The sequence below is a fragment of the Silurus aristotelis genome (assembly GCF_946808225.1).
Source record: "Silurus aristotelis genome assembly, chromosome: 3".
NCBI lineage: Eukaryota > Metazoa > Chordata > Actinopteri > Siluriformes > Siluridae > Silurus > Silurus aristotelis.
Window position 1 is genome coordinate 13,093,559 of NC_139576.1, and position 19,424 is coordinate 13,112,982.

Below are 19,424 nucleotides of genomic sequence, written 5' to 3' on the forward strand. Positions count from 1 at the left end.
ATATGCTGTACAGTGGTGGTTGTTCTGCTGAATGACTGACTCCCTTCCCCGGGCAATCAGCCTTTTTTGGACAGATCCTGGTCAGGCACATGAGCGCTCCTGATGATGCATATAAGTAGGGCTATTATGTTGGAGAACACCGGGGAATGCAGTGAGTTCAGGGCTTTTACTTAGGAACATATTCATCTTCATTCATCAGCGTATCAAAATCTCTGAGCTATGTTCTCCCACATTTCACTTCAAAATCGGAACAGCGTTAAGGATAAGCGGTCTTATTTGTTCTAGCTACATCGTTCCTAAAACACTTTTGACTTGATGAGCCAGACAGATATAAATAAATAATGGAGCAGTGTGTGGAGAAGAATACAGGAAAAAAAAAAAATACAGTGACTGGAGGAGATGAGGTTCTTCAGGAAAACAAGGCTTTGAGTAGATGACATTAAAGCACACCCAAAGGTCACAGAGGTTAAACACCTGCTGCACATGAAAGTTTGTTCGGGTGCTTTAAATATTTGTTGCTGTAGTTTTGGTGGAAATATTGCAGATAGTTCTGTCTCTAGAATACGAAAACGCCCGCACAGAGAGCTAGTTTAACTCAGACGGCTGTAGATTTCTTTCACTACAGCAAAATAGAATAGATGAAAAAAGAATTCATTGTGTTTTCAGTGCACGTTCTCATTTATAAATATACATTTTGCAAAAAAATCCAAGAGGCACATCTCAGACACTACAGGCCCCAGTAAACATATTAAAGGTTAAAGTTCATGATAGTACATTTAGAGAAAGACTGAGCAAGTATGTTTGTTTATTTATTTATTAATTTATTAAATTTTTTTTTAGAAGGGCTTCTAGAAGAAAGCTACTTCTCTCTCAAAAGAACATGGCATCATGGCTTTAGGTTTGCATCTTGGCAAAAACCTAACACAGGGGTTTGTATTGCCTCCACAGAACCTGGGGAGCCATAAACTCCTCTATATACAAAAGTATTCTAGAGTTAGATGTGAGGCCATCTGTATGACAGCTAGAACTTGACCGAAATTGGGTCATGCAACAGGACAATGCTTCCAATCACACCAGCAAATCTACAACAGAATAGCTGAAAAAGAACAGAATCAAAATGTTGTAATGGCCCATTCATTGTCCAGACCTCAATGCTGTGCATCTCCAGGTGTGCATAAACAATTGCCTACGAGCCTTGATGAACTGAAGCAACATTGTAAACACTGTTTACAGACTGTGTAGAGACTGATAAAATCATACAGAACGTGAGTACTTCAAGTCATTGCTGCTAAAGGTGGCTCTACAAGCTATTAAATCGTTTGGTGAACTTCTCGCATAGCTTCTTCATTTCGGCTTTATTTTTATAAAAAAAATAAATAATGGCACGGGGTAATCTGTCATGTGCTGCCGTTCATCTGTTGTATTTACATAATTCTAAGACATGATAAGGACCAGATGATTTGTATTACATTTTCATAGGGACATGGTGTACTTTCATATATATATATATATATATATATATATATATATATATATATATATATATATATATATATATATATATATATATATATATATATTAGGGATGCACCGAAATGAAAATTCTTGGTGAAACCGAAAAAGAGGAAAGCAAGGCCGAAAACCGAAAATCAAGGCATTTCAATTGCATAAATTAAATATTAAAGTTTAAAAAAATAAATCAATTACAAATTATGAAAATGTTTATAGCACATTGCAACAATGCACAGGATAAAATAAAAAAAAATTCAAACTTAAATGTTTAACTTAAATGCACTCATGTGTACATTAAATAATAATGTACAGGCCCTCTGGCCTGCTGAAAGGTTGTAAAATTAAATATGTTCTTTCATAAAAACAAAGTGCAACTGCTTAAAGATACAACAATATCACTGGGAAACTTTCTGCCTTTTCAATAACGTCCGCCACAGACGGAGTGCGCATGCTCGGAGGGGTTTTGCTTTTCTGTGCCGCGTTTCTCTCATATTCAGCATGGCGAACGGGATGTTTGGATTTCAGGTGATAAATTAAACCCGACGTGGAGAAAGTTTTTACAGACAAAATTTCGGCATTACATGTTTTGCACATCGCTATCCGTGGGTCTTTCTCAGATATACTGAAACACGTCCACACCGCAGACATGTGCAGGCCGCGGTTTCTGTTTGCGTCATCGCAACAAACTGTTTCGGCCGTGTTTTTTCGGTGATCAAAGTCTTTTGGCCGAAAACCGAAAATGCATTTTTGGGCCTTTTCGGTGGCCGAATATTCAGTGCATTCCTAATATATATATATATATATATATATATATATATATATATATATATATATATATATATATATATATATATATATATATATATATAAAATGGCCACTCTAGATCTTTCACTCCAACCCATGTAAACCATATCTTCATGAAACTTGGTTTGTGCACAGGATCATTGTTATTCTGGAACAGGTGTTCTTTGTCCATATATGAGCTAGACAGATAGAGAGAGAGTAGGTATGTGTTTATATATACACAATAAGCACACACACACACACACAAGTATTCTCAACAGGTTTGCTGTGTCACTGTATGTAATGAACAAGCATTCAGCTTTCCTGTCCTGCAGCTGGGCTCTGCTTGCTGAAAATGAAGCTATTTTTTTCAGCTCTCAGTATTCTGCAGTGAAGGACGGAAGGGACAAGGAGCCATTTATGAGCATGAAAGAGCAGATAGCAGAAAGAAGCACAGATCATCTAATCCACCCCGACATATAGGATATTAAATAAAAATCAGAGAGGAATGTTGGAGTTTCTTTCTGTCGTTCTCTTTTTTATTTCTCCGTATGTGTCCCTCTGCCTGTCTGTCACTGTCCTCTTTATCTTTTTCTGTCTTGCTTACAGTTCATCTCCCAGCAAATCTTGTCATTCTCTTATGATCTCTGATCTTAAACTCATCAGTTACTTTCTTCATCTTTCAGCTTTTTTTTGCTCTGCACCCTTCTCTTTCATCCTGACTTTTATTATTCCGATCTCTGACCTTTTTCATCTCGCTTTTTTCTTCTTTACTCACTTCACATCTGTTCATCCTCACCTGGGGTTCTGGGCACAAAAGTTTTCCCAAGTGTCCTGTTTGTGTGTTTCATGTCTAGAAAATCATACATTCGAGACATTAGATTTTTATGCCACAGCACTGTTGAATTTTCAGTTGATTGGTCATAAGGAGATTCATATTCTTTAACGGCAGCTCTGACAGTAATTCCATCTGCAATGGAGCACTCGTTCTATTACATTACTGTTTCTATAGTAACAAGTCAGACATGGAGTTGTATGGTGTTACATGGATTTTTATGGTGAATGCTGCTCGTAGTCATATTATTACTGGTGTAATTGACTGTTCATTTCTTTGGGGAGGTGCTTATATTATAGTATTTTTTAAACAAGGTTTAAGTGTTTGCTACTGTAAGATGCATGGTGTCTTTAGGATGGAGGCTTTTGCTGGTTCTTGTGCTGTGAAAAGCTACATATATGGTTGTATTAAAATAAACAGATAAATACAGTGAGGGGATGAATGTTAGCTACTATTGCACAAGTGATTATTATTATTTAGTTAGCCAGTTGTATCCCAATGAGTAAGGATTGAGAACAGACATCCTATGTTATTTCCTGGCCCAGTCTGGTCATACCTAGATTGACTCACAAGGCTAGTATTAATTGGTCTGCATTTATTTTGCTCCTTTTTTTTTTTTTTTTTTGGTTTATATTTGATTCCTTGCATATCTTGTATATGACCCCATTATTTTTCTGCATCTTTGAAAATACAGTTTAAAACCTGCACTCTTGCTGTCTCATTAACTTTAGCTAAGATGTCCTCTTACTCTCTGGGATTAATGGATTAGCCATTCCCATCTTTCCGGTAAACATATATTTTGAATGCTTAAAGATAGGTCAAGTTGCTCAGCAAAGATGCAGCACCCTGTGAGAAAACTTGTGATTATTAAAAGAGCATAATTCAGAAAATGTGATTTAATGTGTGATTTCTGATTGGATGGTTTGTTTTGTTGGTTTCTGGATTTTGTGTGTGTGTGTGTGTGTGTGTGTGTGTGTGTGTGTGTGTGTGTGTGTGTGTGTGTGTGTGTGTGTGTGTGTGTGTGTGTGTGCGTGTGTGTGTGTGTACATATTTACATTGGACGAATTAGGTTTCAGTCTTTTCTTCCTCTAATGCCTTTTTCAAAGTAACAGGCACCAAAGAAAGACAATAATAAGAACAAAGGCCAGTTATCCAGGAACGTTGTGGCATCAGTAGACTTCAAACAAATGAAATCACTATCGGTTTCTTTCTGTAACGCATTAAATCTGGGTCAGACTGAAAAGCTGTGCGATTTCAAACACTTGTTCGTATTGCAGTCCTTTTACAAACAGTTGCTATAATTATAAGACCTGGATCTTTCCTAAACAAGTGAGACTTGCCTCCTACACAGGATTCTGAGGCTTTAAAAGAGCCGAAGCAGAGCCTTGCAGCAGCTGTTCACCACCACCCCAGTGCTGACATGCTAGAGCAGCCAAATGGCACTATGCCCTCTTTTGGGACTCCATTCAAACCCATTTTCTCCTCTACATCTTCAAGAGGGGAAAATGAGCAGCCTGGGCATTCCTGTTTAATGAGGACGCTTTCCATTGCAGAACGTGCTTACAATGGAAGGCAGTACACAGCACATGGAAACAAGTGTCCTTGTTGTCTGCACTTGCTGTGGAACATGTGGTGTACACATGTCAGTGTCATGTAGAACAGTATTCATATTAACCACCATAGTGACCCGAATTGGAAATCCAGGTTAAGAAGTGGAATCTGCGAACTACAGTGTCGGAGCCTATTCGTTTCCAATTTTGTGGTTAAGCACCCTGCCAGCCAGCATTTCTTTATTGCCAAAACATTACTACAGGAAATGCAACTGTGCATATTTTTGCGATTTATAAAATACTGAATAAATAAATGTATTATAATTGGGTGATGTCTTTTCAGTCCTTATTTAACCCTCTTTTTTTCACCTGGAGAACTGTAGCATTTGTATCAGTTAACCTTCCTTTAAGTAAAAATTAACCATCCTTGTATACACTATATGGACAGTAGTTTTGGGACACCTGTCCTTTCTTGCCATATGTGGTCCTTTTCCAAATTGTTACCACAAAGCTGGAGGCACACAATTGTGCACAAAGCGAGCGCCATGAAGATCTGGTTTACATGGTTTGGAGCTAAAGATCTTGAGTGGCCTGTTATAAAATTCTGATCTCATTCCTACTGACACTGACTGCAACCCAGACCTCCTCACCCTTCATCAGTACCTGACTTTACTAACACTCATCCCAGAAGAGTGGAGAGAATTATAAGAGCAATTTTGAACTAAATGTGGAATGCCATAATTATGACTAGGTGTCCGCAATCTTTTGGCAATATAGTGTACAGTACATGTCTAACTGAGTGAAAAAAAAAATGCACAAACACACAGACCATTGTCTATAATGCTTTCATTCCATTCTTCAATACATATTCCTAATCATTTTAACTCAATCAATCAATAACTCATAAAACAATCTCATCTCATCAATGTGGCTGGTAAACGTCATCACCCTGATGTCTTTTCTTTTTTCTTTTCTTTGACAGAGTCCTCCTTCTTCGTGTCAGCCTCATCCCGCACGCCCAGCGTGACCTTTGGTGACTCATTTGACCTGCAGTGCATCGTGAAATCCCGCCACAGCCCTAGCATCCCTGCCTCAGTGACATGGCGCTTCCAACCGGCGGAGGGTGGCAGCGAGCTGCGAGACGTGGTGACGTTCACGCATCACGGCACACTGCAGTGGGGTGAGCAGACCCTGGGCCTGGGTACACGCACCTCAGTGGACCGCACACGCAACAACACTAACTTCCGCCTCAGCGTCACACGAGCCGGGAGAAAAGAGTCGGGGACGTACCAGTGCGCTGCCGTCCTGTACCGCAGAAATTACGACGGCACCTGGAAGGTCATCGCTAACCGCACATCGAATCTGCTGGGCATCAGCGTACTGCAGCCAGGTTTGTTCCTTTCTGATGTTTCTGCTGCTAGGAGAAGGGGCTCATTGCTGAAGTGATGGGTCTTCATTCGCCACTTTTTAAAAATGAGACAAGGTTAATAGAGGTGTGTGTGTGTGCATGTGCGTGTGCATGTGCGCTCAAAGGCAAGTTCTCTTAATGGTTGCAAGTTGGAAACCTTTCCCCTCCCACAGCCCCACTGAGGATAGCAATTAGAGGGGACAGAGAAGGAAAAGAGAGTGATTAAAGGGAAAAAGAGCTCGTTATACACACTTAAATTCTATGCACTCTTATTAACCACTGCACATAGGGGGGAGGGTGACCTCTGTGATTTTGGAATGGATGTGTATGCCAAGTTGTGGGACATGGGTGTAAACAGACTGGTTTTAACATTTTTCGAACTTGCTATTCTCCTGGGGGTTTCCCACACAACTTTTCTCTAGAGGTTACACAGAATGGTGCAAAAAAACAAAAAAAAAAAAGAAAGGAAGCAGCAGTTCTGAGCGCCAAAATAGCTTGTTAAAAAGGTGTCCAAGTCGAATGGTCAGACTGGTTCGGGATAAAGGAACGTATACTGTAGATTAAGTAGCCCCTCTTCAAAGCTATCAGAAAAAGAAGCATCTTAGAACGCATATAATTTACAAATAACATTTGAGATGTAAAAATGAACTAAAGATTCTTAACTGTATCTGCGTGCTCTTATGCACCACACTGCCAATTCAACTTTTTACATTTTATTATTTTGTTCTGTTTCCTTGCCAGAAACTTTATTCCCCTGTAGCTACTGCAGTTCTGCACATCTCCCTTATTCTTAAAGATCAGTACCAGCACACTCTTCTCCATTCCTCAGGCATCCTCTCACCTTCCAAAATCTTGTTAAACAATCTGGTTAAAAACTCCACTGCCTTCTCTCCTAAACATCTCCATGCTGTTACTGGTATGTTATCTGGTCCAACCGACTTTCCACTCTTCATTCTCTAAATAGCTGCTCTCACTTCCTTCTCACTAATCCTATCCTCTTCCTGCATGCCAATTAAAGTCTGCCTCAATCACCAATCTTTCATTCCTAGGTACACCTTTTACCACTTCATCTAATTCACTCCAGAATTTTTTCTTCTCCTCCATCTCACAACCCACTTGTGGATCCTAGGCACTGATGACATTTATCATCATCCCTTCAACTTCCAGCTTCACGTTCATTACCCTATCAGAAACTCCCTTCACCTCCACTACACTCTTACTGTACTTTTACTTCAGAATCACACCTACACCATTTCTCTTTCCCTCACACCATGATAAAACAGTTTAAACCCACCTCTAATGTTCCTGGCCTTACTCCCTTTCCACTTGGTCTCCTGAACACACAACACATCTACCTTTCTCCTCTCCATCATATCAGATAACTCTCTCCCTTTATCAGTCATAGTACCAACCCAGACCTCCACTCTCCTCCACTTCTCCTTTTCCTGCTGTCTCTGTATATGTCTTCCTCCTCTCCTTCTCCTCCTTTGGGCCAACAGTAGCCCAATTTCCACTGGTACCCAGTTGGCTAACGATACCTGTGGCGGTCGTTGGTAACCCGGGCCTCGACCGATCCGGTATGACACATTATATAAATGTACAGCATTAATTTAATATTAATGTAAAACATTATTTAAGTTGAGAAATTCTCCCTTAGCATGAATAACTCTTAGGGTCTGCACAGTTGGTTTCTCCAAGCATCCAGCTGAGATCTTGCCAAAGATGTCTTTCGCTAGCAAGATATTTCTTTCTGACTTTGCGGTCCAGTTCATTCCAGAGCAGTTCAATAGAATTTAGGTGCAGTGAATGGGCAGGGAATTCCATTAAAGATAACATGCATGCTGACTGTTTCCTCTCTAAATAACCCTTATGCTTGGATGTATGCTTCAGGTCATTGTCATTTTGAATGGTGAAGTTAATCCCAATAAGTCGTAGTCCAGAAGGAATTGCATGGTGTTAAAGTATGAAATGGTAGCCATGTTGGTTCAGTATTCCTTTCACCCTGATTAAGTTTCCAACCTTCTCTGCTCAAAAACAAATCCCAAACCATAATGCAGTCTGCTAACATCTTCCAACATCTGTTTCCAAACTTTTGACAGGCACTTTGTGGTCTGAATGTTCCCTATATAGACAAAGAAATTGTCGACACCTGGCTCGTATGTTCTTTTTGAACATCCTGTTCCATATTTAGCTCCCATTTACTGTTATAATACTCTCCACTCTTCTAGGAAGACGATCCACTAGATTTTGGAGTGTGGTTGTAGAGATTTGTGCTCATTCAGCCGCAAGGGCGTAAGGAAATTCAGGTACTGATGTAGGATGAAGAGGCCTGGGGTGCAGTCAGCTTCATCCAAAAGGTGTTCCAGAGGTCTGCGCTTTATAGCAGGCCAAACAATCTTTAATTCCAACCATATCTTCAAATAGCTTACAATTTGCACAGAGTCATTGTCATGCTAGAACAAGTTTGGGTCTCCTAGTTCAAGTGAAAGGAAAAGTGAATGCTGCTACAGTACCTCCAAAGACATCCTATACTATTGTATGCTTCCAATTTTGTGGTGACAGTACAGAGAAAAAAACGCTAGTAAAGTCACGTATTCCAATACTTTCTGCCCCTATAGTGCAGCTTATGGTATAGCAACCAAATGGAATTAATAATAGCATTACTAAATTGTACATTTTAAAGTATACATATATTAATACAAATCTAGAAACATGTATTGATTATTTCTTTACCCCTCAGGGCTTTGTGGATTTGCTTCATCAGTGCTGGTATGAAAGTCCAGATGTAGGATTTTAAGGCATATCTGTATCATCCGTCTAATGCTTTTCTCCAAAATTTTTTTTAAATATTAATAGTTGTTTTGTAAACTGGCAACTGGGTGTTAACAATCTCTTTCACACACACACACACACACACACACACACACACACACACACACACACACACACACACACACACACACTACTTTGCATCTACCAGTGCCAATCTGCCAGTGCCGATGTTGATGGTGAGTGACATTCAAGCTAAGAACCAGATGGACTACAGTCTGTAATTGTGTTCCTAGATAGTGCCTTGATATGTTATAATTCTTCTGAGCACCACATACAAGATCAGCGCAGAGAATTGGGCTTGTTTTGCTCTGTGTGAATCAGCACCATTAGTAGTACACAGTGAAATGATCGTTATGATTAGACACATGGGACATCCTCCAGCTGTAGCTTTCTGCTTTGTTGCATTTGGGCATGTTGTTTTTCTGCTTTGTAGGGGAGCTGTACACAAGATGTTTTCAGCCTTTAATATCCTGAGTCTGAGGTGTTTTCTAATCAACTTTGGTAGGTTCAATATCTGCAAATATCTATTAAAAAAAGTTATTTATAAGCGGTCAAGATGTCATTTTACTAAAAATAAGAAACAAGGAAACATCTAAGCTGTAATAAGCCAGGAGCAGTCAGAGTGAAAGTAAATACATTTTACCCCGTAGAAAAGTTTCACTTTAATAGAAAAGGACACAGGAAGACAAAAAAGCCATTTGTTTCTGGTTGTGGTTCATTAGGCTTGGTGATAAGGGGAACTGTCACTCCCTCAAATTAGCAAACCTTGGAAGCTAATTGAAAGAGAGCAGTATGTTCTTGTACTTAAATCCTAAAACTGAGAAACCAGTATATCAGTAGTGTTCATACCAGCGTTTGTTTCATTATTCTGCTGTATTTTTTTTCACTTTCTGTTGCTCACGTGAAAGTAAAAACATCTCTAACACAACATTCCTACAGTTGCTCTTTAACGGCTGCAGCTCCATACAGCAATGTGGTGTTTGGTTTCAGACTAAATAATGCTTGGCTGGACACACTCTCACCACACACAGTTATAAAGGTCTGCTTACACAAAAACTTGTTATAGGCCAGGGTTCCCTTTCTTCAATGCTGAACCGAGCAAAAAGCTGACCATTCATGTGAAAAGTCTTTTTATTTTTTTTGTAAGTAATTGGAAGCCCATTTCAAAAGAAAGGAATAGAGAGAGATTTTTTTTTTTTTACAGGGAGTGAGTCATCAGCCCAAATAGAGCAGTATTGGGTGGGCGAAATTGAAACTGGACCAGAATGAGCTTCAGACCATTTCATTTGATATGTTAAAGGTCTTTATATATTAAACTGTTTATTTTTATATAACGTTTCTAGACTCATTTATTTTGTTAGATCTTTTTTTTTTTTCAAGCATTCAAAAGGAACTCCTCATTGAATGATATACTTATATAACACTGTGGGAACTCTGTGTTACTATGCTGATGCTTATGGCATCTATTAACTATGGACTGCATATTTAGGGGCACTTAAAAATCTGTGATTGATGTCTAATATACAGTCATAAAGGCAAAGTTTAAAGCGGATTTTCTCCAAATGCTGACAGTAAAATGGGTTTCACATTGGGTATGGTAGCATGCCGGGCGTTTTTCATTTATGCTGCGCTAATTCCTAACTAATGCCATCCAATATCCACCCAAAATCAAGTTTGGAAACCTCTACTCTATGGCTACGTCTTATGATGTCATTCTGTAATAGACCAAAATAATTAATTAATTGCATGAACATTACACTTTCTCTACCTGAATTCTATTCAACTTCAGACAGTCACACACCAACATGTACTTTTTGCTTTAAATGTAATATAATTTAATATATAATGCATTCAATATGTAATCATGTATCTAGAAGTGTAAATTATTACACACCTTTTATAGTTGTATACATTCATGAATTAATTGGGATGCCATTATTTCTTCATTTTAAACACGACCGTGTTTTGCTTCATGCATTAGCCACAGCTTCATATTGCAGACATGAAACTCTGTATAAGAAGAAGATGGCATTGATTGATGATCAGTGATGATCCTGTTTGGGGTTTCAAAAAAAGAAAAGAAAAGAAACACACAATGATTTTAGGAACATCAAGTTTACTTCATCTGTCAGTTACTCTAATTGATGTTTACTCCAACATTTTTTTTACACATTTTTTACACAGGTTTCTTGTTGATGTTCTGCACAGATTAAATTGCCCTGACAGGGACAAAGCAACTTTTTATGTTTAATCTTACATGCAGAACCTTGCCAAAAATGTTTACTTAAAACAGACACTCACAATAGACTGGGTCTGAAACAGCAAGCAGCCGCCTCGATTCTTTGATTCACATTCTGTCTTATAAGTCAGTGTCTTAAAAGGCAGCGCTTTGATCGCTACAAAGGAAACTATTTTAGTTTTAAAGGCAGCATACATCACAACATTGCCAAGGTATCGTTAGCTAAGTCTGTAAAGTGGAATCAAATATCATTGAAGATAATAAAAAAACATATGAAGTGAATGCACCAGTTATTTATTCGCTAGGAATAAAAATAATTACAAAAAACATATTTGTCTACTAACTGGTGTTTTGGAACATGTAGCTTTCGAAAATCACTAACTATCACTCAAGGTTTATGAAAGGTAGCATTTGATGCAACCTCTCATTTTTACAAGACTCGATGTCTTTCCGACTCGGAGTATACAAGGAGTAGGCAGCATCTGTTACCTTTCAATAGAGAGAGTGATAAATCATTGCATTTAAAATGATAAGATTTTTTTTGTCTCTATAATATGCTAATATATGCAAATACATAATATATTTATCCTTCAGCATCTTGACCAGTAAGAGACTGCTGGCTCTTCATTATTTGAAGAATGGCACCTCATGCAGGCCCTCCTCAAAGTGCGCTCAACCATATTTAATGTCAGCTCAGGCTTGTGTGCAGGATATGCAGGACCTCACTTGAGACATCTCATAAACTTACCATCTCTCAGATACCGATTCTTCAGCTCACTCTACTATTCCATAGCAGTAATGGAGTTCAGAGCCAGAGAATCAGATTCCTGGCAATCATCTGCCCTACCTGCACAGCGCCATGTCTCTTTTCTCTACTGCGTGACAATGTGATTGTTTACCATGACAATACAGTCACTCACTCATGGACCAGGCTGATCAGCGCATTTGATTGGTGTGAAGTGAGAAAAAATAAGAAAGGCTTCTCAGGGCATCCCTGTCGCTTCTATTCTATTAAAGTCCCACTTTTGGCCTTTATTACAGAACTCGCATTTCCCACTCGTCCTGCGAGAGCTCTGTTAGGAAATACGAATCACAAACAGGACCATTTGTCTCCTCTCATTGCCATTTTCTTAGACTCGAAAGTTATATACTTCTGCGTAAATGCAACAATCTGCCTTTTTTTTTTTTTTTTTTTTTTTTTTTTTTTTTTTTTTACCCAGTTGTGAGGAGAAACGGCTTAAAAACAAGCAAGGAAGTCTTGAGTCTGAGTTGAGCTAATGAGGTGTGAAACCCTCCTGGTCTGCTTGGGTGCATTATTGAGAAGTATTAAATCATGTTTACAGAAATGCCCTTCGATATGTATGAGGTGAGCTTCCTTTATGTTAGATGAAAGAGCGTGGGCTTCGATCTGTGACACTTATCTCTGCAAAAATATGCTTGTGTGTTTGTCATAAGCAGAGATACGCCTTTTTTATTTTTTCCCCCCTCACAGAGCAACAACAGGATTACAGAGTAGACTCGAGGTAGTTTATTGCTATACAGCATATTCCCTCTATCCTTTAGTGAATTTCATTTACGTGAACCTGAATCGCTCTCTGGCTAACTTTTTTCCAAATTTCAAGCTCGCCAGACGTTTGTACTTCTCTTGCGTATAATTGGTTTTGAGTGGATGCAGATTTTGTTTTCTCAAACCTATTAATTCATGTGTTCCGAACCAAGCAAGCAGGTTTAATTATTTACCGAGGTATGAAAAGTGAGGTGATTAGAAGAGCAGCAGAGTTTGAAATCTAATCATGTAATGACTTAGCAGCACGCTTTAAAGAACCGCTCATGTCGGCGTATAAATTCACCGCTCTGTCAAATCAGAGCTTCACCGCAAAGCATTTCGCCCGTGTAGAAACGTAGTGACCGTCTGCGCACTTGTTGCTGCGTTCTCAGCACTGCTGATGTGTTCTATTTAGGGTCAGGGAGTGGTCTGTTAAGCAGAGCCATTTCTCATTGCCTTCATGATGGCTGCCATCGATCAGTAGCGCCTCACTCAAGTGAGTTTATCATCACAGCCTCTTCGAAGGCATTAAACTGAGCAGTTTCCATCAGTGTTATTGACACAAAGGAATCTGCCTGTCTCTTTTCTTCTTTATATCTCCCTTAGCAGTAAGAAGAGTAACTCTCAGTACGTACACGTGCTCTGTTTATCGTCTGTGTAATATATTTTGCCAGATTTTATTTTGTTAAGTCCTTTGTTGTGCAAGAAATATCATATCTGTGCTTGGAGAATGATGTAAAAAGCACAATTTACTAGTGCTTTAGGGAAATTAAAACGATTTCACAAATAAATTTGCTGAGAACCGCAACGCAAGTCCGAGGGCAGCTTCAAGGTTCCACACTTTTCATGGGTTATTGCAACCTTACCGCAAAACATATCCTCAGAGACCTTGATAACCGGCTGTAGCACTCGGTTTGGATCGTAACATGTAAACGTATATTTTAGCTAGGAAATCTTTTTACTTGAGGGAAAGTACTTTCTTTTGACGTACCAAAGTGTCAAAAGTAAAAATGTTTATCTGTAAGAATGATATAAAATAACGAAAGCAATAAAATGTTCTTTTCTCTTGTGCATTATAGCTTTTTAAGGAGCGAGTATTCTATTGTTGCAGGCTCACACTTCATTGAAACTCATTGTGAGAACCTTGTGGTTGTGGTCTCATGACAGGTTTTCACTTAACACCTTCTTATTAGTTCACTTCAAAGTGAGAGCGGAACAGCATGTTTTTTTTTTTTTCTAAAATAGAGTGAATTATTAGGAAGATATTACGCATGAAAATGAAAAGTCGAAATATTGACTTTAAAAGTATTTAGAATTAAACATAATGCACAATGCTTAATAGTGGTACAAATTGCTTTAACTAACTTTCTTTTTTTCTTTTTCTTTTTTTTTTTAAAACAAGTCAATTTATTAACTTGTATGTATTTAAGGTACTAAACTGAATAATTCTTTACCAGTGGGGATTTCATGGCATTAGATACTATTTCTTTATTCATTTAAACCTAGTCAGTTAGCAATCCGAGACAAAACTTAAGTTTGTGCTGCACATGGAAGCTTTTTCTTGCCCGGTCTGATGGTTTATAAAGCTATGATGTGCCAACTGCTTTAACTATATTTTAGACTATAAATAGTAACAAAATAGCCTGAGGACTACCTTTTCTATTTATTTATAGAAGTCATGCCACGTGTAAGTGAAAATCAAAAGTGAAGAAAGTCAGATCTACACACCCAACTGGTGCGAACACACTTGTATTATTAGGGGTGTTGATTTGAATCGCACCAAAGTGGTGCATTTTCCATGTCTTGTGTGAAACGAGGATAGAGCTTTTATTGTAGAACAATTCAGAATAGCAGTGCAGAATTAGAAATGATGAGATGCCTTCTGTATGTGATCTCCATCACTGCACTTTTCTCTTTACACTTTCGCTCAGCTGAGCATTAACTTGGCTTATCTCCTCATGAATGATTTAGCTAACTCAAATAGACACGATTCCATTCGAAACCTGTGACCGTGTGACCGCTCTCGCTTTCTGTCGTTCCCCTTTCTGTAGGTTTTGCTCTCATTGTGTACACCGGGGCTGTCCAGGGGAGTCTTATCCGGAAAGGGCTGGTGTAGGTGCAGACTTTCATTACAACCAAGCACAAGCCACAGCGAAGTCTACTGAAAGCCAAGAACTTAATTACACAGGTGGAATCAGGTGTGGTTCCTGCTTGATTGGAATGAAAACCTGCACTCTCACCAAGATTGTCTACGCCCCTGGTGTATACCGTTACAAGAAACTCAAGCACAATGACTATCTGCATTTAGTAGCAGGCATCAAAGCTTAAACTAAAGTATTGCTTCCTAAATATGAATATTACATTTTGTCCTTTTATCCCCATCATATTTGGCTTTATGGTATATAAGAAATGAAATAACAGTATACACATGTTCAATTCTCAAGCTCTCAGGGGAAGTTCCCTGCATCCTCCATCTCTGCGACAGAATCTAATATCTGTAGTAATAATGCTGAATCTGCCCTAATGGAGCCATCTGCAGCCTCAGATTAATGATGGGCTTAGGAATGGGATATTAACATTTTCTCATTAGTGTCTTTTCTCTGGGATACAAAGTGATTCCGAGACAGAAGCAGGAGACAAATGAAATGCATCTGGAATAAAATATGCCCTACATTCACTCCTATGAGTCAGTGCAGGTCACCTGGACACATTCAGTTATATGCATATATGAAGCACATAGCAGACCTACAAAAAAAAAACTACAACACAACCTCCATCAGCACACACATTGTGACCGCTTTTATAACTTAACCCTGCCAAATGCCTCTCGACACAATGTGAACACAAAGACTTCCTGACCTTAATGCTTGCTTGTTAAGGATTGCCTTCAGGCAATCTTGCAGGCATATAGACACGCACATACACATAAACATTACGTCTACCCTCATAAGTGTGTTATATTGCATAGTTGATTGCCTAATCTGAAGTGTTCTGACTGCTGAGGTGCATGGAGCTACAGAGAATGCTAAATTCACGTGTGTTGTTTTATAGCCATACTCCATCAAATGCTCTATTCCTCTTATACCACAGCTAGAATTTCCTATGGATTAATGTAAGACACATTGTACTGTTTATCTGGTTATATTTACATTTAATGTTGCTGAATGTCTTTAGACAAGTCAGTTCCTGTTCACTTACGGTATAAACAGTCGCTTCCTCACCAACCAGTGTTTTTTTTTTTTTTCCCCTTTTTTGTTGCAGTTAATAAGACAAAAAAAGCAGCTTGTCATGTTAGAGATCCTGCAAAGCAGAGAGTCCTGCAGAATCCTCTGTCCTGACGACTCTCATGGTGGAAATTTACTGACATTGGAGACTCCTTCCATACATGCAAACCAAACATCTTCATACTGAAATCATGATGATATAAAAATAAATAAATAAATAAATTATGCATTTTTTTGAATGTTATTTAACATATGCTTTTGATTAAATATCAGAATATATGGAATGGACACCAGTCAAATCACACTGATTGAATTGGTATAGACACAGTTTGGTTTTAGAATCATGGTTTTAATATTTAAAAGCTGTGAACAACTTCTGACCAGATTTAAGTATTTAATAGCACTGTGGTACAAAGGAGCATAATGCCGCTTCTAGATGTTGTTGTTCTGTTTTAAGGCATTATTGGCTTTTTTTGTTTTGTTTTTTGTTTTCAACAGAAGTCTGAAAAGTGTATTGCTCTTACAGACAAAACATAATGTTGATCTCCAGCTTCTAATTAAGTGTTAATTAAAGTAAATCAATAACCGTGTATGTCCCTTTTTCTCTTGTGCATGCTGCAAGGCATTCTCTCATTAATATAGTCCTGCCTGTGCTTCTGTTACGTGTCTTGTACATAAATGGGTACTGGCAGTGACTGATAAAAGCACTCGACTCCTGTCGTACCCAGTGGGCAGCAGGCAGCCAGCCTGGCTCCTCATAATTCTCAGTCAAGAATTGAGAGTTTTAGCATGACAGCTACTATCTTCCTGTCTCCTGCCAATGGAACTCATCCGTCCATCTTCATTAAGAGTGGAGTCTTTGACTACAACACGCCACGGCCTACCTCGGGGCATCACCATCTTATAAGCCGTGCCCTTCTTCTTGCCTTTAACTTTTTCTTACTCTTATCCCCTTCTCTCCCTCTCTTGCTCACTTACTCATCCTTACTCATTCCTTGCAAAAAGGATCTAGGTTATTTTAACCAGGTCATGTTTCCAATGGCCTGCAAGCCTCTCCTCTGAATAGAAAGTGATCGCCTCAAGCCCATCCGATGAACTGATGAAGCTGTTTGACTTTTGATGCGTTAGATATACGATGAGACTTGTGTGGGCATTATTTTTTTAATGGCAGCACGATATGAGCGACAGTTTCCCTTAGGCAATGTCACTGCAGTCTCCTTCCAGGAAGCTCCTAATTTACTCACCAGCGCCTTTTTCCGTCGCCTTATTTTCCATCCAGCCACTAAGGCAATAGACCTTGCTCTTTTGACATTCACAGAAACACGGGGGAAGATAGATGACGTACGGTTCGAACGCATTCACTTGGAAAATCATTTCATAAAAGCTCAGTGATTAATTGTCTGTGGAGATGCTCAAGGTCAGCCCTAAGCACCACAGCGTCTTCCTTAACCCAAACACACACACGCATACTTCACATTCACAACGTCTCCTAGCTCACGCTGCTCATCATTTCATTTTGAAATGTTTTGTGCAAATAACTTTGCATGGGCTCCCTTTTTTTTTCCACTACGTCAACAAGTATGTTTAGAATCAGGTAAATGTTTTTGCATCAGTTTTTCTACTTTTATCATTCCTTTGCGAAATTTACATTTAGCATTTTTTTCTACAATTGTGTTTACTATAATCTCTCAGTATCTTACTTCCTTTCTTATTTGTAAGGGCCGCTCCTTTTTATTTATTTTTTTATTTTTTTATTTTTTAAATGTTTGCCTTTGAATCAAATTTTTTGAGTTAGCTCTAATGTACAGTTACAGCAATGTACACTTATAAAACCAGATCTATGTGTACCATGTTAAAACACGTGTGAATGTGTCACATCACATATTGCACCCAGCAGAGCAAAGCAGAGGCGAATCCCTGCAGGGTGTGCAAAACACAAATTGAAACTTGAAATTGGTGGATTTCAGTGGATCTGGGAAGAGATTAAGTCTAATTATCGGAGAACTACTGCAATAAAATAATAGAAGAAATTACTTTTTCACGTAGTAGAAATGTCTTTGAAAGAGGTTTGTTCCACTCTTGTTGAATATTTTTATTTTATTTTGGCAGACGCCCTCATCCTGAGAGACTTTAATAATTATCCTTTTTTTTACAACTGAGCCCAGAAGTGGCAGCTTGGAGGTGCTCGGATCCGAACTCGCAACCTTACGGTCTAAACCACTGGGCTACCAATCAGTGATTGACATGTTTTGTAGCTTCCAGTGGTGGACAGTAACAAAGTAAATGTAATTCTTTACTGTACTTAAGTATCTTTTTCACATATCTGTAATTTACATACTGTACTTAACCATATTACACTGTTTACATGCTGTTTTTTTGCACCTCTTGAATGCTACTGCTATTTTTTGCACTGCATTGTGTTTGTTTATATACAGTGGGTACGGAAAGTATTCAGACCCCCTTAAATTTTTCACTCTTTGTTATATTGCAGCCATTTGCTAAAATCATTTAGGTTCATTCTTCTTCCTCATGAATGTACACATAGCACCCCATACTGACAGAAAAACACAGAATTGTTGACATTGTTGCAGATTTATTAAAAAAGAAAAACTGAAATATCACATGGTCCTAAGTATTCAGACCCTTTGCTGTGACACTCATATATTTAACTTAGGTGCTTTCCATTTCTTCTGATCATCCTTGAGATGGTTCTACACCTTCATTTGAGTCCAGCTGTGTTTGATTATACTGATTGGACTTGATAACGAAAGCCACACACCTGTCTATATAAGACCTTCCAGATCACAATGCATGTCAGAGCAAATGAGAATCATGAGGTCAAAGGAACTGCCTGAAGAGCTCAGAGACAGAATTGTGGCAAGGCACAGATCTGGCCAAGGTTACAAAAAGATTTCTGCTGCACTTAAGGTTCCTAAGAGCACAGTGGCCTCCATAATCCTCAAATGGAAGACGTTTGGGACGACCAGAACCCTTCCTAGAGCTGGCCGTCCGGCCAAACTGAGCTATCGGGGGAGAAGAGCCTTGGTGAGAGAGGTAAAGAAGAACCCAAAGATCACTGTGGCTGAGCTCCAGAGATGCAGTCAGGAGATGGGAGAAAGTTGTAAAAAGTCAACCATCACTGCAGCCCTCCACCAGTCAGGGCTTTATGGCAGAGTGGCCCGACGGAAGCATCTCCTCAGTGTAAGACACATGAAAGCCCGCATGGAGTTTGCTAAAAAACACCTGAAGGACTCCAAGATGGTGAGAAATAAGATTCTCCGGGCTGATGAGACCAAAATAGAACTTTTTGGCCTTAATCTCAAGCGGTATGTGTGGAGAAAACCAGGCACTGCTCATCACCTGTCCAATACAGTCCCAACAGTGAAGCATGGTGGTGGCAGCATCATGCTGTGGGGGTGTTTTTCAGCTGCAGGGACAGGACGACTGGTTGCAATCGAGGGAAAGATGAATGCGGCCAAGTACAGGGATATCCT

General features: G+C 39.0%; 1 protein-coding gene across 2 annotated transcripts in view; it reads left to right on the forward strand.

The window, feature by feature from the left end:
- igsf3 (immunoglobulin superfamily, member 3) overlaps nucleotides 1-19,424 on the forward strand; it is a 133,577-nt gene that overhangs the window by 98,260 nt on the left and 15,893 nt on the right. For both annotated transcript variants that reach the window (XM_083536962.1, XM_083536963.1), the window contains exon 7: nucleotides 5,664-6,071. In XM_083536962.1, the coding sequence (XP_083393088.1) occupies nucleotides 5,664-6,071 (408 nt within the window). The remainder of the gene's footprint in view (nucleotides 1-5,663; nucleotides 6,072-19,424) is intronic.